The following is a 25713-nucleotide window of genomic DNA, read 5'->3' as shown; positions in this document are numbered from 1 at the left end:
ACACAAAAGAAGGTGGGTGTGGAGATCTCCGCACCTGTGTACACCTCCACACACCTTTAGGTGTTTCAGGTAACTCAGTGGGCACTCGGATTTCATTGTGGGGGGAACTATTAACATAGCTAGCTATACATGACAATAATTACATATTATGCATGCACTACACATATATTTACAAAACAGTACGTGTATTTGGCTATTCATCTGTTATCTGTCCTAGAACAAAGCTAATACGCAAACTCTTTTCTAAATATTTGTTTGTTTGTTTATTGGATAGGACACTGAGAAACTGAGAGGACAGGAGGAGATAGAGAGGGAGAGAGACACCTGTAGCACGGGTTCACCACTCATGAATGTTCTCCCTTGCAGGTGGAGACCAGGGGCTTGGACGCGGGTCTTTTCACATGGGCAATGCATGGTTGTAACTGGGTGCGCCAACGCTCAGCCTCCAAATGCAAACTTTTAGTTCCCCTAAGTTGTGTAAGGACTCAATAAAAATAAATAGGGAGTCGGGCGGTAGCGCCGCGGGTTAAGCGCATGTGGCGCAAAGCGCAAGGACCGGCGGAAGGATCCCGGTTCGAGCCCCCGCTCCCCACCTGCAGGGGCGTCGCTTCACAGGCAGTGAAGCAGGTCTGCAGGTGTCTATCTTTCTCTCCCCCTCTCTGTCTTCCCCTCCTCTCTCCATTTCTCTCTGTCCTATCCAACAACAACGGCATCAATAACAACAACAATAACTACAACAATAAAAAAACATCAAGGGCAACAAAAGGGAACATAAATATAAAAAATTAAAATAAATAAACAAACAAACAAATAAATACACTACAACAGAGGATGGGCACGGAGCAAGCGCTTTCTCAGCGTCTCCCCCCCCCCCACTTGGGGGCGCTCGGGGACACACAAGTGGGTCTACCTAAAGCACCTCTTCCCCTCCTGCCCCGCTTATCTCTTTTTAATTCTTTCCTGAGTTTCTTTAAATAGGCAGGACCCGGCCTAAGAAGCCAGGACAGTGTCTAAGTGATTTCCCAATAATTGCATTGTCCCTTTGCGGGGGGAGGTTGCCAACACCTCCATTCTGCGGGCGCGCGCCCAAGAAAATTACTCAGCCTTTGTTTTTCTCCTTTGGGGGGAGGGAGCAGTGTTTCTTTCCCCCCCAAAATCGCTCCTCCCACCCTGCTGGTGGGAGTCCGCAGACCCTTCGGGGTTTAGGGGAGAGACACCCCTAGCACGCGCGGACCCCGGGGCGCGCCCACCGGCTCCTAAGGACGCGGGGCGGGGCGGGGCGGGGAGGAGCGGGGCGTTCCAGAGCCCCGGGAACGGACAGCCTCTTCTGGGAGGGCAGGGCCCGCGGCCCGGGCCAGGCTGCCGAGGCTCCAGAGGGAGTCACAGCCCCGGTGCCAGCGCTCAGCCATGTCGTCCTGCACCCGCGTGGCGCTGGTGACCGGGGCCAACAAGGGCATCGGCCTGGCCATCGCGCGCGCCCTGTGCCGCCGCTTCCCCGGGGACGTGGTGCTCACGGCGCGGGACGAGGCGCGGGGCCGGGCGGCCGTGCAGCAGCTGCAGGCCGAGGGTCTGAGCCCGCGCTTCCACCTGCTGGACATCGACGACCCGCACAGCATCCGCGCCCTGCGGGACTTCCTGCGCCGGGAGTACGGGGGGCTCAACGTGCTGGTCAACAACGCGGGCATCGCCTTCAAGGGTAGGTGCCCGCGCTGGGAGGCGCCCCGGGGTACCCCCCCACACACACCGAAGGCGCTCCAGCCGCCCCTGCGGCGACCTGAAGGCTCCTGCCCTCGAGAAGCGCTCGGCTCTGCACCCCCTGCGCCCCGAAGCGGGCGCATCCCGGGGAGTCGGCCAGGCCCCACCCCCCTGGGTCCCCACCCCCCTGGGTCCCCACCCCCCGGGCCCGGGCTGCTGCATCCCCACCCTGAGCGCTCAGCTCCTGGGAGGGGACGTCCGGGAACCTCGGGGCGCAGGCCTGTGCACTCTCACCGGGAACGCGTACCTGGGTCCCCCGCATCCCGGCCAGTGCACCCCCATCTGGAGCCCTCGACTCCCGGCAGGGTCTCCCGGGACCCCGGCCTGTGTACCCCTCACCGGGAGTTCGCGGCTCCGGGCAGGGCGCGCCCCAGACCCCCGGGCCCCCCCCCCCACGGCCTGTGCACCCCCACTGGCGGCCGCGTCCCGGGAGCGGGGAAAGCCCCGCGCCAGCTCCCCAAAAGCCGGGCGCACCGGGTCCGCGCGGGTCCCCGCTGGGCTCTGGGCTTCCGCCTTCATGGAAAGGGCGCGATCGCGGAAGCCACCTCGGGGGCAGGAAGCGGTTCCTGGGAAGCGTCTGCGGGCAGCGCCCTGGCTGGAGACCTACTTGCAGGGAGCGCTCGGATAGGCTGGCGCCGGGCCGCCCGGGTCCCTCCTCCAGAGGCCAGCAGGCAGGCGGGTCGTTTAATAGCGTTGTCCTGGGAAAGGAGGATTTGAAAGTAATAATAACTATAATAATCAAGGGCTGAGCTGACAGCATAATGGTTCTGCAAAAGGACATCCATGCTTGAGGCTCCACAGGCCTAGGTTCAATCCCCTGCATCTCCATAAGCTAGAAGCCAAGCAGGGCTCTGTTCTTTCTAGAATTCTCCCTGTATCTTGCTCTCATTAAAATAAAATAGGACTGAGGGGGCCAGGTGGTGGTGCACCTGGTTGAGTGCACATGTTACAGTGCACAAGGACCCAGGTTCGAGCCCCTGGTCCCCCCCTGCAGGGGGAAAGCTTCACAAGTGGTGAAGCAGTGCCGCAGGTGTCTCTCTCCCTCTCTATCACCCCCTTCTCTCTCAATTTCTGACTGTCTCTATCCAACAGATAAAGATTAATTTTTTAAATAAATAAATAAATAAAATAGGATAGGGGAAACAGCATAATGGTTCTGCAAAAGTCTTTCCGTGCCAGAGGCTCTGAGGTCCCAGGTTCAATCTCCAGCACCTCCAGAGCTGAGCAGGACTCTGGTAAATTAAATAATAATAATGTTACTTTCTCCACCAGTCGATGGGCTAAGTTATTGAAGTGCCAGGCACCGCGGGTAGGAGAAAAATAATAATAAACAAAGCAGGTTAGTTTCTGCCAGAATGGAGACGGGTGGTGGAGCAGGAGGGTCAGGACACTGAAGACGGAACTGTTTTGTCTACAATGTCTTCGCTGTGCACCTGCAGCGAGCATTTTGGGGGCTGAGACGCCTCACCTGCAGCCAATAGTAGTGGGGGTCGGCTGGGTATGGGGGGGAGGTCAGTGGACAGACAGCCACTTCTAGGAGGACACTTGGGGGCTCACAGGCTCAGGGTGTGGGCGGTGGCTTAGGAGCGCCTCCCTCACCTGGGTGCCGCCCAGGCCAAACCGCTCACCTGGCGCCTCACCTGCTGAGTCAGCACCTGCCCGGTGGAGGCGGGTCTGGGCAAAGCCAGTTGGAAAGCTGACAGACTCACAGGCCCTCGAGACTGGGGCGCCAGCTGGAAACTTGTTAAGACGTGCAGATTCCAGAACCCCACCCCACATCTCTCCCCAGCCCCCACCCCAAGTCCGGGGGTGGGGTCTGAATAGGCCTTGTCAGGAGTTCGGGCCTTCAGCCCTGAAGTTTGAGAAATGGGCCACCAGGTGTCTCAGTCATTGTTGAGCAGTAAGCCATTTATGGAGAGGGAGATTTCAGGGGCGACGAGCTACTTAATCCTCCCTCCTTTTTGTTGAAAGTTGATGACCCAACGCCCTTTGATGTGCAAGCTGAGGTGACGTTGAAGACCAACTTTTTTGCCACCAGAAATGTCTGTGCGGAATTACTGCCCATTGTCAAGCCTCACGGTAAGGGCCGGGAGCGCCCCTCAGGAATCACCCAGTTTGCTTAACCGAGAGAAGATGGCTAGAGCGCCGGCCAGGCATGTGGGGGAGGAGGGTGGGAATACCGGCGCCTCCGGTTTGCAAAGCAGGCACTCTGCCCGCTGAGCCACATCCCTGGAGATTTTTTAGAATCCTGGTGTTTGAACGTGCAGGGTCCTAAAGAAACCTTATGCTTCAAGCCTTATGAGCAGCCTTGGCCTGTAAAGAGAGGCACAGAGACCCTGAAAAGTGGATAAGGGGTGCACACATGGTGATGCCTCCGGTTAAGTGCACGTACTAAGAAGCACAAGAACCCACTCAAGGATTTGGGATCTCCCCACTCAAGGATCTCCCCATCTGCAGGGATCTGCTTCAGGAGAGGCAAAGCAGGTCTGCAGGTGTCTATCTTTCTCTCTCCTTCTCTGTCTCCCCCTCCTCTCTCAATTTATCTCTGTCCTGTCCAATAAAATGGAAAATAAGGCTGCCAGGAACAGTGGATTCATAGTGCCGGCACTGAGCCCAGCGATAACCATGGAGGGGAAAAAAAGTGCACACAGGTTCTCTGAGTTCACCTCTTTATCGCATGAATTCTTCTGTAGTCAGTATCAAAGTAGCAAAGGACTACTAGTCCTTCTGAGAAGCAAAAGGGAGACAGGTACAGTGGTTATATGGACAGCTTGCCTGGCCTGAGGCCCCCATGAGCCCAGGGACAGTGAATCTTTGTCTTTCTTTCTTTCTATCTTTCTTTTTTTTTTAATGTTTACTTATTGGATAAAGAGTGTGAGAGAAATCAAGAGGGAAGGGGGAGATGGAGTGGGAGAGAGGGGGCCCAGGCCATGGCGTACCAGGTTAAGTGCACATAGTACGAAGTGCAAGAATCCTGGTTCAAGCCCCCAGCTCCCCACTTGTTGTAAATTAACTTAAGAAAAGGTATGGGGGTTGGGGCTGCTTGTGGTGCATCTAGATGAATTCACAGCGGGAGCATCTAGATGTGGTGCATCTAGATAAATTCACGGTTTATTAGGGTGAAACAGGTAAAATGCAAAATAAGCACTTATCATCAAGGGTTAAGCATATGCTAGGTCTATAAAGTCTGAATATGGTTATCAAAGTTTAGTCCCATAAGATAAATGATTGTAAGCTCTGGTAAAGGTTGCTCATGGCTGTAGAGGGGTCTAAAAGTTAACCGGCTAGCAGAGTCACACGTGTTCAGTTCCCAGGGGAAGCAGCCATGGTGGATACCTGACCAGAAGAAGCTTCTGACCAGAAGCTGCAGCAGCAGCAGCCAAAGAGACTCATGTGCTCCAAGTCCCTTGCTTTTATATCTTCCCGGCTCTGAAGCACCTCCTCAGAGTGACGTCATTTGTATGCTAATAGTCCCAGACTCCTGCTGGGGTCACCACACCCACTGGCAGGGGCATCACTTCACAAGTAGTGGAGAGGTTTTCAGCTGTCTGTCATTCTCTTGCCCTCTTTATCTTCCCCTTCCTGTCCCCTGTCAATTTTTCTCTGTCTTATCCAAAAAAAAAAAAAAAAAAAAAAAAGGAAAAAAATTGGCTGCAGGAGAAGTGGATTTGTAGTGCAGGCACCAAACTCCAGTGATAACCCTGGAGGCAAAATGGGCTTGGGGGTGGGGGGGCTGACTCCCTGCTTCACCACTAGGGAAATTCCCCCCTTGCAGGTGGGGACAGGCAGTGTGTTGAACCTGGTTCCTTGAGCATATCTGTGCTCTACCAGGTGTGCCACTGCCTGACCCTTTCTTTAAAAACAAAACAAAAAAAAGTATGTGTTTATTAGCCAGAGAGAGAAAGAGAACCAGAGCACCACTCTGGGATTTGTGATTTGTGATTTGTGATTCCAGGAGTTTGAACTTGGGACTTTGTGTCTGAGAATCCAAGGCTCCCTCCCTCCTGGTCTTGGAATCTTTATGTTTCATGAGTTCTCTGCAGTAACATTTACCAAGGCTGGAAATTTCTAGTAAGCTCACATCTGCCTGCACTGAGCAACCTCTGTCTCCACAGTTGAGAGTGACTGTCTTCCTGAAACGGATTTAAAAGCCACTGTATTTAGCTTCTGATAGCATCACTTTATCTTTTTAGCAGTTTTTTTCTAAATTAAGAAGATGCCTTTTTTTTTTTTTTTTGCAAGACTATGGATGTTGCAGGGGGGCACAATTCCACACGTTAAAGTATTTGGCATTAATTTTAAGGAAGGGATAGTGGGCTGGCTTGCTTGAGGGTGAAATAATAAGCCAAGCCACTAGGGGGAGGTGCCGGCCCACTCTGTCATGAATGGACAGCAGCCAAGCTTTGGGGGGGGGACTTTCTCAGACTGATGAGCCCCCACCCTCGGAATCTCACTTGTAGAGGTGTGGGCTCAGATAAAAAATTGCCTTCTTCTTTAGAGGGTTTCGTTTCCACTTTTTCTCTCCTTCCCCTTTTGAGTATAATTCCTGGCCCAACCCAGTCCCCAAGGACAATGCTGTTTAGAGGCCAGTGCAGAGCATAGCTGAGCTCAAACACGGAAGTGCATCTTCCCCTAAGAAATGCGGCCAGAAAAGAAAGAAAGAAATGCAGAACTGGGGGGAGGGCGGTGGAGACAGCACACTGGTCTAGGCTTGAGGCTCCAAGGTCCCAGGTTCACTCCCTGGCACCACCATAAATAAGCCAGAGCTGAGCTGCATACTGGTTCAAATAAAGTAAAATGATAATAAAATTTAAAACGTATAGAAAGAATGGCACACCTGGTTGAACACACGTTACAGTGGACAAGGACCTGGGTTCAAACCCCACCCCCACCTGCAGGGGGAAGGCTTTGCGAGTGCTGAAGCAGAGCTGCAGGTATCTCTCTGTCTCTTGCCCTCTCTGTCTCCCCCTTCTCTCTTGATTTCTGGCTGTCTCTATGCAATAAATAAAGTTTTTTTTTAAAAAAAGCATAGAATTCTTTTTAAAGTTCTTTTTAAAATTTTTTTAATATTTATTTATTCCCTTTTGTTGTCCTTGTTGTTTTATGGTTGTAGTTATTATTGATGTCGTTGTTGTTGGATAAGACAGAGAGAAATGGAGAGAGTAGGGGAAGACAGAGAGGGGGAGAGAAAGACAGACACCTGCAGACCTGCTTCACCGTCTGTGAAGCGACTCCCCTGCAGGTGGGGAGCCGGGGGCTCAAACCGGGATCCTTACGCCGGTCCTTTCGCTTCATGCCATGTGCACTTAACCTGCTGCTCTACCGCCCGACCCCCTATTATTATTATTATTGTAATTAATCCAGCATCATGATTCTGAAACCATGGCCCCAAAATGAAGACGTGTGTGTCCCTTGGAATTAATGAACTGAGTTGTCAGTACCCTGCCAAGCAGTTAATGTGTTAAAACTGAATTTGGAAAATCAAAGATTAGGATGAAGGGTGCTATCACCAGTGCTCACTCTCCTGCCCATCAGCTCCCAAAGGAGAGTTAAGACTTTTTTTAAAAAAAAACATTTTTTAAACTTTATTTATTTATTTTCCCTTTTGTTGCCCTTGTTGTTTTATTGTTGTAGTTATTAACATTGTTGCCATTGATGTCATCGTTGTTGGACAGGACAGAGAGAAATGGAGAGAGGAGGGGAAGACAGAGAGGGGGGAGAGAAAGACAGACACCTGCAGACCTGCTTCACCGCCTGTGAAGCGACTCCCCTGCAGGTGGGGAGCCGGGGGCTCGAACCGGGATCCTTATCCGGTCCTTGTGCTTTGTGCTACATACGCCTAACCCGCTGCACTACTGCCAACTTCCAAGTTAAGATTTTTATACAGGTGGCTTTAGGAGAACATAGAAGTCCCTCCAGGGCCTGGGAGACCTAAAGGTTCCACTCCCTCCCTGCAAACCCCTCAACCCAGCCCCCTCCTCACTGCTCTCTGGATAAATGGCCCCTGTCTCTCGTTAGAGAGAGAAGGGGCTTGGCCTGAGCTGTAGCTCCTGCCTCCACTGATGGTTCCGGTGACACAAGGAGCATTCTTTTCCCCCATCCTTCAAGAACTGCTGGCTTTGTGAACACCCACATCGGCCGTTCCCGTTCATGGAGAGGAAAAAGGGGCCCGCTGAAGGACGGTGAAGCACAGGGGCTGAGGAGAGAGGGGCTCCCTCACATCACGCCCCTTCCACGGCCTCATGGCTGGTTCTCAGTCCTGGGGCCCAGGAGGTCAGGGCTGCAGATCAGGGGGGCTTCCAGGTGTGCAGGCAGGTGCAGGGTCAGATGTGTACCTCACTCTGTCTCTCTGTCTTTCTGTTTCCAGGGAGGTAGGGAGAGATCAGTTATGATTAGTAGGCAGTATGGCAGGACCTTTGCCAGATGCCAAGACTCAGATCTGTCCCCTCTCAGAGCCGAGAGATTGATGTCAGACACCCTTGCTTGCCAGTGAATGAAGTCAGAAGGGTGTACACGCATACACACGTGCGCATGTGTGCACACACACACATACACGCTGCAAAGTGTGTGACACACACACACACACACACACACACACACGCTGCAAAGTGTGTGACACCAGTCAGAACTCCAACAGAGTATTTGCTGACAAGAAAATGTATCACGTCAGAGAAGAGTAAGGAACGTTGAAGGTGTTTTCGTATTTCTTTTTTTTTTTCCCCTTCTATTTTTTATTGGATAGAGACAGAGAGAACTTGGGAAGGAGAGATAGAGAGGGAGAGAGACAGAGAGACACCTACAGCCCTGCTTCACCACTTGTGAAGCTTTCCCCCTGCAGGTGGGGACCACGGTCTTTTTTTAATTTAGTTTTTATTTTTTAAAGTTTTTTTTAGATTGTATGTATTTATTAATGAGAAAGTTAGAAGGAGAAAGAGCCAGACATCACTCTGACACATGTGCTGCCGGGGATCGAACTCAGGACCTCATGCTTGAGAGTCCAAAGCTTTATCACTGCACCACCTCCTGGACCATGGGACCAGGGTCTTGTGTGCCGCAATATGTGCACTTAACCAAGTATGCCGCTGCCTGACCCCTTCAAAGGTGTTTTTCAAGTCAACTTATATCCAGGGGGCAAATGTCATATCAAGATTTATGTAGCAGGCGGTTAGACATCATACAAGTAAAGGTCAGGGTACATTTCTTGGGAAACTATCAGACTGCAGGCAGAGTGATTTCAAAACCTAACTACATAGGCCACTGTCTGAATATTATAGGGGTTAGAGGGGGCCTTGTAGTGGTGCACGGACCTGGGTTCAAGCCCCCACTCTCCACCTGCAGGGGGAAGGTTTACAAGTGGTGCAGCGGATGTGCGGGTATCTCTGTCTCTCTCCCTCCCTCCCCTTCCCTCTCTCTTTCTCTCCCTTCCCTCCCAGTTTCTCTCTGTTCTATTAAATAAGTTTTTGAGGGGAAATGGCCTCCAGGATGGGATGGGTGGATTCATAGTGCCAGCACTGAGCACCAGCAATAATCCTGGTGGCAATAATTTATTTTTAAAATATGGACTTTAGGGAGTCTGGGTGTAGCGCAGCGGGCTAAGCGCAGGTGGCGCAAAGCACAAGGACTGGCATAAGGATCCCGGTTCGAACCCCGGCTCCCCACCTGCAGGGGAGTCGCTTCACAGGCGGTGAAGCAGGTCTGCAGGTGTCTATCTTTCTCTCCTCCTCTCTGTCTTCCCCTCCCTCTCTCCATTTCTCTCTGTCCTATCCAACAACAACAACAATAACTACAACAATAAAACAACAAGGGCAACAAAAGGGAATAAATAAATAAATAATAAATATTAAAAAAAAATTAAAATATGGACTTTAATGCCAGGGCACTCTCATACCATTCTAGTCTCCAGGCAGGGCTGATTTCAATCAGGGAGCATGGATAACGCCTTGTGGCTTTGCTGCTGGTGTTATTGTAGATGTAGTCTGTGGACTCTGGTTATCCATTATCAGTCCGGAACTTCTCTCAGACCCCTGCCTCAGAGCACAGGAATTTGTAACAAAGGATAAACTCTTTATGGCTCTGAAAAAAAAAAAAAAAAAAAGGGACCCAGAAAAGCAACAGGGAGATCTCAAAACAAAAGGGGAGATCTCAAAACAAAAGGGGAGAGTAACTGGCACAGGCAGGCAGCAAGGAATCCGGTGCTTCCTTGCTGGGCTTCGGGCCGGGCAGGCAGGGTCTGGGGGGTTGCCTAGTGGCTGGCTGGTGACCGGGTGTCCCCTGTCCCCCACCCCACCCCAGGCCGCGTGGTGAACGTGAGTAGCCTGCAGGGCTCACGGGCGCTGGAGGGCTGCAGCCAGGAGCTGCAAGAGCGGTTCCGCAACCCGGCGCTGACCGAGGAGGACCTGGCGGACCTGATGGAGAAGTTCGTGGAGGACGCCCGCAATGAGGTGACCGAGCGGGAGGGCTGGCCCCACTCTGCCTACGGCGTGTCCAAGCTGGGGGTGACCGTGCTGTCCCGGATCCTGGCCCGGCGTCTGGACGAGAAGCGGAAAGGAGACCGAGTCCTGCTCAACGCCTGCTGCCCCGGCTGGGTGAAGACGGACATGGCCGGGGACCAGGGCTCCAGGACGCCGGAGGAGGGTGCTGAGACCCCCGTCTACCTGGCCCTCCTGCCCCCTGACGCCACTGGGCCCCACGGCCAGCTGCTCCGAGACAAAGTCGTGCAAGACTGGTGAATGGTGGCGGCTTGGGTGCTTGGCGCCAAGTGAATGTCGCAGAGTGAATGGACTGTGCTGCCGTCCGTTCAGGTTTAGAATCTGCCCACCAGAGTGTGGACCGACCAGTCAATGCCCATGTTCAGCTGGGAAGCAATTCCAGAAGCCAGACCTTCCTTCCACCTTCTACAACCCACAAAGACCCTGGGTCCATGCTCCCAGAGGGAGGGGATGCTATCAGGGAGGGGATGGGATACGGAGATTGGATGTTGGGAATTCTGTGGAATTGTACCCCTCCTATCCTATGGTTTTGCTAATGTTTCCTTTCTTAAATAAAAAAAAATCTGCCCACCAGGGACTTGGCACTGGTGCACTAACTGGTGTTACTGTGAGCAAAGATCCGGGTTCAAGCCCCTAGTTGCCTTCTGCAGAAGGAAAGCTCCACAAACAGTAAAGCAGTGCTGCAGTTCTCCCTCTCTCTCTCTCTCTCTCTCTCTCAAAGCTCTGCTCAGCTCTGGCTAATACTGGTGCTAGGGATTGAACCTAGGACTTTGGAGCCTCAGCCATGATGGCCTCTTTGCAGAACCATTATGCTATCTACCCACCACCCTCATCTCATTTCTCCTTCCCTCTCAATTCCTCTGTCTTGCCAGAGTAAAAAAATAATTTTCTTGGAGTCGCTTCACAGGCGGTGAAGCAGGTCTGCAGGTGTCTGTCTTTCGCTCCCCCTCTCTGTCTTCCCCTCCTCTCTCCATTTCTCTCTGTCCTATCCAGCAACGACGACATTAATAACAATAACAATAACTACAACAACAGTGAAAAACAACAAGGGCAACAAAAAGGAAAATAAATAAATAATTAATTAAAATAAATAGTCTTTTTAAAAAAATCTTCCCACAGAAGGGCCCTCACAGCACCCCAGCGTGATCTTGACCATAAGAAAGAGTCCCAGGGTGAAACAGCAGAGAAAACAGTGGCCCAGAATTTAGTGGCCCAGGAGGTGGCCCAGTGGGTTGAGAGCCTGACTTGCAAGCATGAGCCTGAGTCAAATTCCCAGTGTTCACATACTGGAACGATACTCTGATTCTGTATCTAATAAATAAAAATTTTCTCTATTTCCCTCTGCGTGTGTGTGTGTGTGTGTGTGTGTGTGTGTGTGTGTGTGTATTGTTGTTGTTGTTGTTGTTGTTGTTGTTCTTGTTGTCATTTGGAGTTTCGGAACAACTTTTTCAGACAGAAAGACAGAGAGAGGAAGTAGGATGGTAGCGCAGCGGGTTAAGCGCACGTGGCGCAAAGCCCAAGGACCAGCCTAAGGATCCCGGTTCGAGCCCCCGCCTCCCCACCTGCAGGGGAGTCGCTTCACAGGCGGTGAAGCAGGTCTGCAGTTGTCTGTCTTTCTTTCTCCCTCTCTGTCTTCCCCTCCTCTCTCCATTTCTCTCTGTCTTGTCTAACAACGACGACATTAGTAACAACAACAATAATAACTACAGCAGCAGTAAAAAAAAAAAAAACAAGGGCAACAAAAGGGAAAATAAATATAAAAAAAAGAAGATTAAAACAAAGAAAGAAAGAAAGACAGAGAGAGAGAGAAACACCACATGCCCTGGGTCGTGCACATGAGTGACCTAGCTTGCTGACCCAGTAAATACAGCTTTTAAAAATATTAATAGCTCACTTGGATAGTGCACTGCTTTGCTGTGTGCACAGCCTAGTTCAAGCCCAGCCCCCACTGCACTGAAGGAAGCTTAGAGACCATGGTATCTCCTCCCCCCCCACACACACACACTTTCTTTCTTTGCCTTCTCTGTTTCTATCTAAAAATGCATTTTTGCTTTTTTTTTTTTTTTTTAATAAGACAGAACTTGAGAGTGGAGGGGGGAGAGAAAGACTCCTGCAGACCTGCTTCACCACTTGTGAAGCGTTCCCTCTGCAGATGGGGGAACAGGGACTCAAACCTGGGTCCATTCAAATGGTGATGTGTGCTTAACCAGGTACACCACAGCCCAGAACCCAGTTTTGCTTTTTCTCTTAAAGACTTTATATATTGATTAATGAGAAACACAGGAGGAGAGAGAGAAAGAACGAGACATCACTCTGCTACATGTGCTGCCAGGGATTGAATTTAGAACCTCAGTCCACTGCACCATCTCCTGGACCACCATTTTTGCTTCTTTTTTTTTTTAATTTTCCCTTTTGTTGCCCTTGCTGTTTATCATTGTTGTTGATATTATTGTTATTGCTGTCATTGTTGTTGGATAGGACAGAGAGAAATGGAGAGAGGAGAGGAAGACAGAGAGGGAGAGAGAAAGAGAGACACCTGCAGACCTGCTTCACCGCTTGTGAAGCAAACCCCCTGCAGGTGGGGAGCTGGGGGTTGTGGGACCACTCTCTGCCTCTCTGTGCCTGCCTGTCTCTCTCTGTAACATAGTGGAGAAAAAAAGTCAGCCCAGAGCAGCAAAATTTCATATGCAAGATGTAAAAAAAAAACAAAACCGTGAATAAGCCATTAGCTGAGTGTCTCGGGTGCCCACCGGCCCACCTCTGCCCCATTCCCACCCCTTTGAAAGTGCCTGGGATAAAGACACTCGTAGGTGCCGTGATGTCAGCTCTTGGAGCCTAGACAGCTTTCCCGGCAACCTCAGAGTTGGGACATAGAGACAGCTGCTTGGGCAACTCAGCAAAAGTGAGCACAACCACCACCACCCCCCCCAAAAAAAAAAAACAGAATATCCTAGGGCAGGGGCATTTCACGGCGGCAGGGCACAGGACTTGCACATGAGCGGTCACTGGCACCACCTCCTAAATATTAGCCTGTGCTAAGTGGCAGTCGGTGGAGGAGGAAGAGGAGGAGGAGGAGGAGAGATTCCTGCTTTCACTTTCCATCTTAGGAAGCTGCTTCTTGATTCCACCCACACTCTATGAACATCAGGTGAGCTCCACAAAACATACCCAGTTCTGCTTCGCCCTGAGCAAGTCTGAACTCTCAGAGGAGCGAAAACCCTGGAGGAGAAAATAAAACAAAAGCAGTGAAGCCTACTGAGCTCATCTGCGTGACCCTCTTGCTCTCACACAGTGTGAACTTGATTTAAGATGTTGCTCAGGAGCCCAGCAAGGTCATGCTGACAGAAGTCAGACACCAGGTCCGTACTGCCTCTGCAGGGGGGTCTAGGGGGAAGCTTTGATTCAACAGATCTCGATGCAGTTAACCACGCTCTTTATTTTTTGGAGGCTGGAGGTCTTTAGTTCCCTCAAGGCTATTATGAGGAAGCGAAGGTGCCCTGAGTGATCTCAGCAAGTTTCTCCTATGTGGATGCCTCATAAGAGGAGCACTCCACTGAGTCATACTGCTTGGCTGTGGCCGCTTCCAGCACGCCACTGCTGACGCCTCTCCCACCGCTATGCTCCCCTCAGAGAGACATTTTAAAATTTAGGTTGTTTTTTTCCCTGTGGTTCCTTTGGAGCCCTTAGGAGAGACAGACACCTGCAGTAGTTGTTTCACCACTCCTGAAGATTCCCCCCTGCAAGTGGGGAGCAGGGGCTTGAACCGGATCCTTGCACATGGCAATGTGTACACTCAGCCAGGGACATCACCGCCTGGCCCCCAATAAAAGTCATTTTTAGAGGACTTCACCAGTGTACCCTTGACCCCTACCTCTCCAGAACCCTGTCCCACTAGGGAAAGATAGAAACAGGCTGGGGGTATAGATCAACCTGCCAACACCCATGTCCAGTGGAGAAGCAATGACAGAAGCCAGAACTCCCACCTTCTGCTCTCCATAATGACCCTGGGTCCATAATCCCAGAGGGATGAAGAATAAATAGGAAAGCTTTCAAGGGAGGGGTTGGGATACAAAACTCTGGTGGTGGGAATCGTGTGGAATTGGACCCCTCTTATCCTATGGTCTTGTCAATCTTTTTTATTTTATAAATAAATCAAGAACCAAAAAAAGTCCTTTTTAAAGAAGAAAGGTAGGACAGTTCACTTAGGAGGGCATCTCTTTGCCATGTGTGTGAGCCAGGTTCAGGCTACGACCTCACCACGCTGGGTGAAAAGCTCTGAAGTTCAAACCAGCTCCTCACACCCAGAAAGACAGGGCTGTGCTGGGTGGGTTCTCTCCCAGCTTCTGGTTCTCACTCTCGCAGTGGTGACAATACGTGTCTCTCTCATCTGTTCTAGTTCTAGCATGCACCTTGGAGAGGGTCTGAGGAACCTAAAACAGCCTCAGCTTTTCCTCAGCTTTGTGTGCACAGAGATTATCAGCTATTCATTAGGAAATCAGTGTCCGTGAATTTCTTTCTTGCTGGGTCTGGCTCCAGACTTAGTGTTTCTCTGCTGCAGGGCCATTTCTGAAGTTGTCATCTAAGGGTTCCATCCTGGGCCGTGAGGTCTGCAGCTCCTGTTTGAAGCCAAAGGTCCCGTTCTCCAGTTGGAGAATGAAAACATTCTTGGCGATCTAGGGCAGATGTAGGGCTGATGGCCAGCCCTCACCCCACTTCCACGGGAATCAACTCTCCCAAAGCATATGCATACATGAAGTGTCCTGCTCCACTCGAGCCCCCCAGCGTCCCCCAACTCTTCCATGAGCTGCCAAGTCAACCTTCAAGACCCTTGGGCTAGATGGGGAAATTCCTAAAGGGATTTGAGGGATTGAATGGGTGGAGGCTTGGCAAAAAAAGGACACCTCCATCCCCACCCAGTTGGTCCTTGCTTGGGTTGGCCTCTTGCCCGGCCTGGGGTGATCTGTCGCCCTGGTGAACTCTGCCCTGCTCACTGTCTTGCAGGTACCTCTCGCTCTGCAGCTGTCTGGCCAGGAAGGGTGGGGTCTGGGCAGTCCAAGCAGAGCCAGACCTTTATCTGGAACGATCAGTTCCCTCCATACTCTTGAGAGCTGGCGTGGGGCTCTTTCCTGAGCCCAGAGTCCACCCAACAAAGTGCCTTGCAAGGATAATGCGCTCTCCACCTTTGATGCCCCCGGTGGACAGATGTCGCCTGCGGGTGTGGGGACAGAGAGGCTCCAGGGTCCTCAAATCCCACCAGCATGTAAGGAGGGTTTGGGGTTATGGGGCCCCGCCCACAACAGAAGCCCCGCCCTCATATTGGCCTTGCCCTTACACGCCAATGGCCCACCGTCAGATTTGCATAACGGCTCTGGACCCCGCCCTACTCTCCAGGGCCCGCCCCGGCCCCGCCCCATTGGCCTAAGACCTCCTTCAGCTCTGACCCACGTGACCGAGGATGGACTTGGCCCCGCCCCTCGTTGAAGACACACCTCCCGGAGATAGCTCTCTCCTGACCCCGCCCCCCTCCCCCAGGGCCCTCCTTAGCCCCGCCCCACATACGCAGGGTTTGCCTTGGCCCCGCCTCAGGCACTCACACCCCGCCTTAGCACGCCCCCCCAGATCTCCCGCTTCGGACCCAATGTTAGTTTTAGCCCCGCCCCACGCACACAGGGCTCCCCCTTAGCCACGCCCCACGTAGCCGGGGCTAATCATAGCCCCGCCCCACGCCCTCAGGCCCCGCCCACTCACTTATAGCCCCGCCCCACGTCCGCAGGCCCCGCCCCCGTGCGCTCAAACCCTCATTGGCCCCGCCCCACGCCCTCAGGCCCCGCCCCACGCCCTCAGGCCCCGCCCCACGCCCTCAGGCCCCGCCCAGGTCTCCGCCCCTCCCGCCGGGGCAGCCGCGGCCTCTGGGCCTCGGACAGTGCTTCCTCCCAGCTCGGTCTCCGGCCCGGCTTCGGCTTCCTTCCTCTGGCCGCGGCCCTGCGCACCGCAGCCTCGCTGGTCGCCGCAGCCTCCCGCAGCTCCGGCCGCACGTGGGCCGCCCGCACAGGGCCTCCTCCGGTAAGTCGGGCCGCGCCCTCGCTCAGCCGCCGGGAGCTGCGCGGGCCGGGCACCGCACCCCTGGGCACCGCACCCCAGTCCTGAACCCATCCGCCTCTGCCGGGTCCCCAGACCCCACCCTGGGCCCCGACCCCCGATCCCATCCTCGAACCCTGTCCTCTCCTGTCCCCAGACGCCATCCCCGATCGCTGGACTGCATCCCTGCGCCCCATCCCTGGACTCCATCCGCAGACCGCGGACCCCACCCCGGGGACCCCATCCGCGGACCCCGGACCCCGCCCAGACCCAGACTCCGGACCCCAGACTCTCTTGTCCCTGGATCTCATCTCCAGACCCCATCCCTGGATCCTGGACTCCATCCCAGAGGCTGGAACCCCATCTCAGGTCCCGGGTCCCCATCTCAGGACCCCACCCGCATCCCCAGACCCCCACCCCTGTTCCCAGACGCCATGACCCCTGGTCCTATCTCCAGTCCCCGATTCCTGGTCCCTGTCCGCAGCCCCTGAGCCCCACCTGCTTCCCACCCGGCTGCCCCCTCCGCAGGGGAAGTGCAGCCACACCCTCCCTCTCCGCCCGCTGTCCCTCTGGCAGGTGGAGGTCAGCTGGGTCGCAGAGGTCAGCTGCCCCTCCCAAGCTCTTTAGGAAAAAAAAAAAACCGGAGGGATTTTTTCCCCAGCTTGGGCAACCCCTTCCCCCAGTCTCATTGTCTCCGGGAGGCCCCGGTGGTAACAGCGGCAGTGACAGCCTGCCTGCTCCCAGTGAGGCTGCAGCAGCCGGGGGCCTGGACACCCAGGAGCCGCCTAGATGGGGGGGCAGCTCCCCAAACTGGACAACACCAGCCTGCCCCCCCTTCCCCGTAGGCATCTTTAAAAAGACAGTTTCCCCACCGCAAAAATGTCAATGGCTTTATTTTCATGAGAGAGACAGAGAGCGGGACCAGAGCACTGCTCAGCCATGGTGTGTGGTGGAGCCAGGAACTGAATCTGGAACCTCTGGGGCCTCAGGATGAAAGTCTGCTGTCCCACCTCTGTGCTATGGCCCCGGCCCAGTGCAGTTTCTTCGCCGCCCCGGAAAACCAGGTTCTGAGTAGCACACCCTTCCAGGAGGGGATGAGCACTGTTGCTGGGCCTTGCTATTCCTGGGAAGGTGGCCCGTTGGTCCTGCCCACCCATCCCTCTGTCTTGGCACTCTACCACTGTGGACACCCAGGCTCTGACCTGCTCCCAGACAGTTGGCTGGAGGGGCCAGCTCCCCCAAGTCCTCCCATCCAGGCTAATGGCACCCGTGTCAAAGCACTCCTGTGTGTCACACGGGACAAAGGCCCATGGGAAGGCTCTCTCAGGCCCCTGGGTGTGAAGGCGAAGACGCCCAGCTCTTGCCCCATGGAGCCAGGCATGACACTCAGCTGCCCCAGTCACCTGCTCAGACCAGGCTGCCACCCCATACCCCCCAGCAGAGGTGGCCCTGCGTCACCCTCTGGGAACTCCCCTTGCCACCCTCACCCTGTCCTTGGTCAGTGCCCCCAGAGTGGGCGTGCGACCCTGTCTCATTCCCTGGAACTCAGACACCCTGCGCCTCAGAACGTTTTTCTCTTTGGAGACTGTTTGTCCAGACAACTTGGTTTTGTAGGACCACTAGGGCCTTGCACGTGTGTTGTTCAACTCCTCCCAGACCAGGTCAACTGTTTCATTCTTTTTTCTTAGGGAGAGAGACAGACAGACACACACACACAGACACACACACTGACACAGAAGGAGACACAGCACAACACTGCCCCATCCCGTGGAGCTCCCTTGATGCTGTCCATGGTGCTCATGTGTTGCTCATGAACTCAGGACCTCATGCTTGAGAGTCCAATGCTTTATCCACTGTGCCACCTCCCAGACCACGATGGTGTTCATGTGGTGCTGAGGCTCGAACCCAGATCCTCTCCCTTGTATGAATTTCTTGTGTCTGCTTGGCTATGTTTCATGACCACTACTGTCTCCGAAAGCATGGAGACAGTCCTTTCAGATAAAAGGACAAGGTCTTCCCAAGAACGACGAGCTATTTGTTTTACATGGGTGTGTGTGTAGGACAATGATTATTTATTTTTTTTATTGCCACCAGGGTTATCACTGGGGCTCAGTGCCAGTGTTTTGAATCCACTGCTCCTAGCAGCCATTTTCCCCTTATTTATTTATTTTTGTTTTAATTTTTATTTGATTTGATAGGTCAGAAAGTAAGGGGGTTGATTGGGAGATAAGGGAGGGAGAGATAGAGAGATGTGCAGCACTGCTTCACCATACATGGAATTTCCCTCCTGCAGGTGGGGAGCAGAGACTTGAACCTGGGTCCTTGTGCATGGTGATGTGTGCACTGTACCGGCTGTGCCACCACTGTCCCCACTATTCAGTCGTCTCAGATTAAATTGGATCATGTTTGTACAAGTGTATGCAGCCCTTGCCTTGATTCTAGAATCTTCCCAGGGCTCGGGGAGGTGCCTATTCACAGCGGTTTCCTGTCCCACCTGCCCCCAGCGGACCCTGGGACCCCCTGCGGTCTCTAGGCTTTTGAGGCAGGTGGTTCTCCTTCCCCTGGAGCCATGGTCCCTCTCAGGGGGTCTGTACTCGGTCCCACGATGTGCCCGTGCCGGTGATGTCGCTGGCGTGGCTGCAGACACCAGATAGGGGGAGGGGGCAGGGCAAGGCTGAGACCCTGTGTCAGTCACATCCTGGAGAGGGAGTTGGGGAGCCAGGAGTGTGCAGGGCCTTCCAGAGTCTGGGGTCACAGCGCTCAGGTGAAGCTTTTAGGCTACAGAGAAGGGAAGAAGGAAGGAAGGAAGGAAGGAAGGAAGGAAGGAAGGAAGGAAAGAAGGTAGGGAGGGAAGAAGGGAAGAAGGGAGAGGAAGTGATGGGGAGCAAGGGAGAAGAAAAGGAAAGGAGAAAAGCAGGAAGCTAGGGTCCCAGCTTGCTGCCAGCACCTGGGCCTGGGTACTGGACGGCCCGTCAGCCAAAGGAGAAGGAACAGTGGCCCCAAGAGGGTGCTCTGAGGAAGTGGTATCCAGGGCAGTGCCCCCGCCCCCTGGAGGTGGAGTGGGGAAACCGAGAGCTCTGGCTATGGCACCCATGGGGAAAGCCTAGCAGACGGCACCCGGATTCTCACGGCTCCCCAGGCCCCTGCACTGCACCCCCCCAAACACACACCTCCCAGCTCAGCAGCATGGCAGCAGCACGGCTTCAGCAAGGCAGCTGTTAGCGCAGAAGACAAGGGCCCTGGGTGGCACAGAAACTTCTGGAAGCTGCGGAGGCCGCAAAGGCTCGGTCTGGCTGTCCTGCCCCACTCACTGCCACCCCAGGGGCCCCTGAAGTCAGGATCACAGCAGAAAGGAGGGCGGGGGACCACGCAGAAGGCCCCACGGCCCCTTCTTCCTTATACCCCATCCCCATCCCCTTCAGCAACTGTCAACTGACTGTTACCTGGCTGGAGCATTGGCACTACCCACCAGATAGGTATTGGGCTCCCAAGCAAGAGGTCCTGAGTTCAATCCCCTGCAGCACACATACCCGAGTGATACCTGGTTCTTTCTCTCTTTCCTCCTATCTTTCTCATTAATTAATAAAATCTTTAAAATAAGTAAAGAAAGAAAGAAATCCTTGTTTGAACTTTTGGCTTGTGTGGTACCAGCTCTGAACAGTCTCCTTACACTGATTTTTTTTTCTTTCTTTCTAAATTTATTTACTTATTTATGAGAGAGAAAAGGAGAATGAACCAGAGCCTCCCTCTGCCATTTGCAGTGCCGGGGATCAAACTCCGGGCCTCCTGTTTCTAAGTCCGTCGCTCCCGCCATAGTGCCGCCTCCCAGGCTGCCACTCTTTCATTTTTCTTTTTAATATTTATCCCCTTTTGTTGCTCTTTTTGTTTTATTATTGTAGTTATTATTGTTGTTGTTGTTGTTGTTGATATTGTCATTGTTGGATAGGACAGAGAGAAATGGAGAGAGGAGGGGAAGACAGAGAGGGGGAGAGAAAGACAGACACCTGCAGACCTGCTTCACCGCCTGGGAAGCGACTCCCCTGCAGGTGGGGAGCCGGGGGCTCGAACTGGGATCCTTCCGCCGGTCCTTGCACTTTGTGCCACCTGTGCTTAACCCGCAGTGCTACTGCCTGAGTCCCCTTTCGTTTTTTTTAATGTTTTCTTTTTTAATATTTATTTATTTTACCTTTTGTTGCCCTTGTTTCTTTATTGTTGTAGTTGTTGTAGTTATTGATGTCATCGTTGTTGGATAGGACAGAGAGAAATGGAGAGAGGAGGGGAAGACAGAGAGGGGGAGAGAAAGACAGACACCTGCAGACCTGCTTCACCGCCTGTGAAGCGACCCCCCTGCAGGTGGGGAGCCTGGGGCTCGAACCGGGATCCTTACACCAGTCCCTGTGCTTTGTGCCACCTGCACTTAACCCGTTGCACTACCGCCCGACTTCCCCACTCTGATTTTTAGAGAGAGGAAGACATACTCCAGCACTTCTCCCCCATCCACAGAGCTTCCCCTGGCGCTGCCCGCCTGCGGTGCTCCCTCGTGGCATCGGAGATGTGTCTGTGACTGTGTGGCTCGCCCCACAGTGAGGGCCCCCGCCAGCAGCCCCCGGCCCTGTCACCTTCAGCTCTAGGAGAACCGGAACTGTCACTCTGCCTGCGCCTGCCACAAAGGCTGGCCAAATATTTACTCTGGATGGCTGCACGGCTGCGGGTGTCCTCTCTGGCCCGGGCCAGGCCTCACCCTCCGCCCGTGCTCAGTCCCTAGGACGCCCGGAGGTCGAGAAGATGGAGCCGGAAGAGCAGGAGCTGCTGGGCGACTACCGGTACCAGAGCTACTCGGCCGGCATCGAGAAAGCCCTGCGCAACTTCGAGTCCTCCAGCGAGTGGGCGGACCTCATCTCCTCGCTGGGCAAGCTCAACAAGGTGGGTGCCCCGGGGCCAGGGCGCCTGCCTCCTGCTCACTGCTCCCCACAGGACATGGGCAGGCCAGACCAGGCGGACTGCCCACCGCCAGGCTGTGCGCCTGCTAGTTACTTTATTTTACTTCTTATTTTTTATTGATAAAAAGGAAACACTGACAAAACCATAGGTAAGAGGGGTACAACTCCACCCAATTCCCACCACCAGAACTCCGTAGCCCATCCCCTCCCCTGACAGCTTTCCTATTCTTTATCCCTCTGGGAGTATGGACCCAGGGTCATTGTGGGATGCAGAAGGTGGGAGGTCTGGCTTCTGGAATTGCTTCCCCACTGAACATGGGCGTTGACAGGTGGATCCATACTCCCAGCCTGCTGCCTCTCTCTTTCCCTAGTGGGGAAGAGCTCTGGGGAAGCGGAGCTCCAGGACACATTGGTGGGGTTGTCTGTCCAGGGAAGTCTGGTCGTAACCTGCTGGCATCTGGAACCTGGTGGTTGACAAGAGAGTTAACATACAAAACCAAACAAATTGTTGACCAGTCATGGACCTAAAGGCTGGAATAGTGTAGATGAAGTGTCGGGGAGGTCCTCCATTTTGTAGATAGCTAGTCGGCATATTTTAGTTATATTTCAAAGGGCCTGTAGCTATACTAGTGTTGTTTTTTTGTTTGTTTGTTTTTTGCCGGAGCCTGAAATCTGATATGCAGGTGGATCCTAATTATGGTCTGGGGAGATGATGTCATGGCTGGGAAAAGGACCAGAAAGCTGGATCAGGGAAGAGAGTAGCTCCCTAATATGGGAAAGGGGTATAAATATTGTTGACTGTAAGCCCCATCAATTTGATGTGATCTGGGGCCCATAATTAGCTTAGGAGCCTGTGTGACCTCTGCATCCCTGTAGATGTGAGCTCACATTCTGTGGTCATGAGTAGGAACATTCCAAGCTGCCCCAGTACCAACCCATCTTCCTCAGGTGTAGCATAGAGTATGTCGTGCAGCCTCCCTTTGGAGGATGGAACATTCTCTACCACTGTTGATCCAAGTTGAGGGCAGAGTACTATGGGGGCCCACAAAGGGGTCTGTTTTGTGGTTCCTGATAGAAATGACCAGTAACAATGGAGAGAGGGATTTATTCGAGTTCTAGACCCATCAAGTTCATTTGGGAATCTCAGGACTCCCCGATTAGGGCCCCAGCTGGTAGTTATTTTATTTTTAATGTTTTATATTTCTTATTTTTGACAGAGAGGTTGAGAGGGGAGAGGGAGACAGGGAGAGAGATAGACACCTGCAGACCTGCTTCACGCCTTATGAAGCTGCCCTTAAAAGGTAGAGACCAGGGGCTCGAACCAGAGGCCTTGGTGGTAACAGGTGCGCCATCGCCCGGCCCCCTGCTGGCTAGTTTTATCTGTCATCACAGAGGGCTTTCACCTCTCCTGGCTAATTTCTTTTTCAGATCGAAGGAGACAGACAGAGAGGTAGGGGTGCCAGGTGGTGGCACTCCCAGGTAAGTGTACTTAGTACTCAGCCCTGTAAGTACTAAGGGGAAGCTTCACGAGTGGTGAAGCAGGTCTGCAGGTGACTCTCTCTCTCTCTCTCTCTTTCTATCCCCCCTCCTCTTTCAATCTCTCTCTGTCCTATTCAATAAAATGGAAAAATTAGCTGCCAGGGACAGTGGATTCGTAGTTCCAACACTGAGCCCCAGCAATAACTCTGGAAGCAAAAAAGAAAGAAAAAAAAGTTAAAAGTGAGGCTATAGCTCACTTGGTAGAGTGCTTACCTCATCAAAAAAGAGGTTTTCTTGGGTGTGCAGGGAGCAGCTGGAAGGGTTCAGTCTGGTCCCCGTCTTGCTCATGTGTCTCTGTCCTGGAATCTCAAAACTGGAAGGAAGTGTGTCAAATTCTAGTTAGAGGGAGCCGACGGGAGGGAGGGGGCACAAGCAGAGATGGAACCAGTTTAGTGGCCAGACCCGGAAGTCGTGTTTACATGTGAGGCTGACAGTCACAGCAGCTAATAAAGTGCAGTCACATTAAAAAGCAAAGGAGAACACAGAGAGAGGGGAGGAGAGAGGGCGTCCGCTACTCTTTCCCGCTGAGCCCTCACTATAAAAGGCCTTTGGTACATGTGCAGTGTCGTGTCGTGCCCACCTCGCCGTGACATTTCATATCCTGAGTGGGGCGCCACGTGTGACTTTTCCACCAGACCACCTGCTCTCCCCCACCCTGTTCGTGGTCGCACAGTATGGCCTCATCTGGTTGCAATGCACTCTGTGCATCTGGTCTTCAGCTGGCGGACTGAGTTGAGTGGGCCTCTAGCATGTGGCCACTGTGACTAGTACTGCTGTGAGCACATGTGTGCAGGGCCTGCAGCCTAGGCCTCACCATTCCTCTGCTTCCCGGACTGATTTTTTTTGTTTGTTTTTTCATTCCTTTTGTTTCAGACAGGGAGACAGAGGAGAGAGAGAGAGAGAGAGAGAGAGAGAGAGAGATAGAGAGAGACCCTCCCATAACACCACCCACCATTCCTAGAGCTCCCCTGGTGCCGACCACAGTGCTCTTATGTGGCTCTAGGTGGGGCTTGAACCCTGGACTTCATGTGAGTCGGGGCGTGTTCTCTGCCCCCTGAACACTCACATCTTGGGCTTGTGTGCTCAGGTGCGGGACCCCTGGTGGGGGCTGTCTTCTGGGCCTCCAGCAGCTCCTCCGCACAGCCTCACTCACACCAATTTTGGTTACTTTTTTGTTCTTGTTTTTTTATTTTATCTTATTTTTATATTTATTTATTTTCCCTTTTGTTGCCCTTGTTGTTCTTCATTGTTGTTGTAGTTATTATTGTTGTTATTGATGTCGTCGTTGTTGGCTAGGACAGAGAGAAATGGAGAGAGGAGGGGAAGACAGAGAGGGGGAGAGAAAGATAGACACCTGCAGACCTGCTTCACCGCCTGTGAAGCGACTCCCCTGCAGGTGGGGAGCCGGGGGTTCGAACCGGGATCCTTACAAGGGGCAGAAGCTTCACAAGCAGTGAAATAGCATGCAGGTGTCTCTCTTTCTCCCATTCAGTTTCTGTCTGTATATACCCTAAATAAATTAATAAATTAATAAATAAAAGCCTACTTAAGAAAGAAAGAAAGCAGAGGCCAGGCGGTAGCGCAGCGGGCTAAGCGCACATGGCGTGAAGCGCAGGGACTGGCATTAAGGATCCAGGTTCGAGCCCCCGGCTCCCCACCTGCAGGGGAGTCGCTTCCCAGGCGGTGAAGCAGGTCTGCAGGTGTCTGTCTGTCTCTCCTCCTCTCTGTCTTCCCCTCCTCTCTCCATTTCTCTCTGTCCTGTTCAACAACAATGGCAGCAACAACAAGGGCAACAAAAATGGGGAAAATGACCTCCAGGAGCAGTGGGCTAGCAGTGCAGCCACCGAGCCCCAGTGATAACCCTGGAGGCAAAAAAAGAAAGAAAGAAAGAGAGAGAGAGAAAGAAAGAAAGAAAGAAAGAAAGAAAGAAAGAAAGGTCAGGCGGCAGTGGCGCACACATTACAGGACACAAGGACCCAGGTTCGAGCCCCTGGTCCCCACCTGCAGGGGGAAAGCTTAACAAATGGTGAAGCAGGGCTACAAGTGTCTCTCTGTCTCTCTCCCTCTCTATCTCCCCCTCCGCTCTCAGTTTCTCTCTCTATCCAATAATAAAAATAAACAAATGAAAAGATTTAAAGAAGGGAAGGAAGGAAAGAAAAGAAAGAGAAAGGAAGGAAGGAAGAAAGAAAGAAAGAAAGAAAGAAAGAAGAAAGAAAGAGAAAAAAGAAAGAAAGAAAGACACCACTGCCAAGCCCTGCATTTCCTCCCTCTGCATTCCCTTCTCCGACCACTGCACTGCCTCTAGCCCTCTGAGCCTCGTTCCTAGGGCTGAGGGAGGCTCCCTCGAACCCCGTGGCCTCGCAGTTGGCCCCCGCGCCATCTGCTGTTCTTTCCAAGAGTCATGGAGCCCTTGTGGGAAGCCAGTGATCCGTGGCAGACAGGCTCGTTCCCGGGCTTCTCTGTCTCCCGCTGCTCTTTGTGATGATGCCAGGAGCGCCTTGGGCTGGCGGCTGCCTGAAGCTGTGTGCTGAGCAAGGGCACTTCCTCCTCCTCCTCCTCCTCCAGCCACGCTCACTCTTAGAATCGCTCCCAGCATCCCGGGAGCCCTTGAAACTCCACGTGAATTTGGGAGTGGCAAGCCGAGTACAACATCCCCCTCCCTTTTTTTTTTCCTTAATCAGAGCCCTGCTCAGCTCTGGCTGATGGTGTTGGTGGGGACTGAACCTGGGACCATAAAGCCTCAAGCAGGAGAGTCTTTTTGCAGAACCACTGTGCCGTCTCCCCTGCACCCTCCTCCTCCTCATTATTGTTATTATTTATTTATTTCAAATATATATTTATTTATTTATTTTCCCTTTTGTTGCCCTTGTTGTTTTTCATTGTTGTTGTAGTTATTATTATTGTTGCTATTG

General features: G+C 52.9%; 1 protein-coding gene across 1 annotated transcript; it reads left to right on the top strand.

Annotated features, from left to right (window-relative positions):
* The first annotated feature begins 1368 nt into the window (after positions 1-1368).
* Positions 1369-10631, top strand: CBR3 (carbonyl reductase 3). Its single transcript, XM_007519726.3, has 3 exons — positions 1369-1696; positions 3727-3834; positions 10048-10631. Exons 1-3 carry the CDS (start codon positions 1408-1410, stop codon positions 10482-10484), a joined length of 834 nt encoding a protein of 277 aa, XP_007519788.2. The 5' UTR covers positions 1369-1407; the 3' UTR covers positions 10485-10631.
* Positions 10632-25713: the final 15082 nt, after the last annotated feature.

The sequence above is a fragment of the Erinaceus europaeus genome, chromosome 9 (genome assembly GCF_950295315.1).
Source record: "Erinaceus europaeus chromosome 9, mEriEur2.1, whole genome shotgun sequence".
Lineage (NCBI taxonomy): Eukaryota > Metazoa > Chordata > Mammalia > Eulipotyphla > Erinaceidae > Erinaceus > Erinaceus europaeus.
The sequence above is the reverse complement of the archived record's forward strand: the minus strand, read 5'-3'. Positions and strand labels throughout refer to the sequence as shown.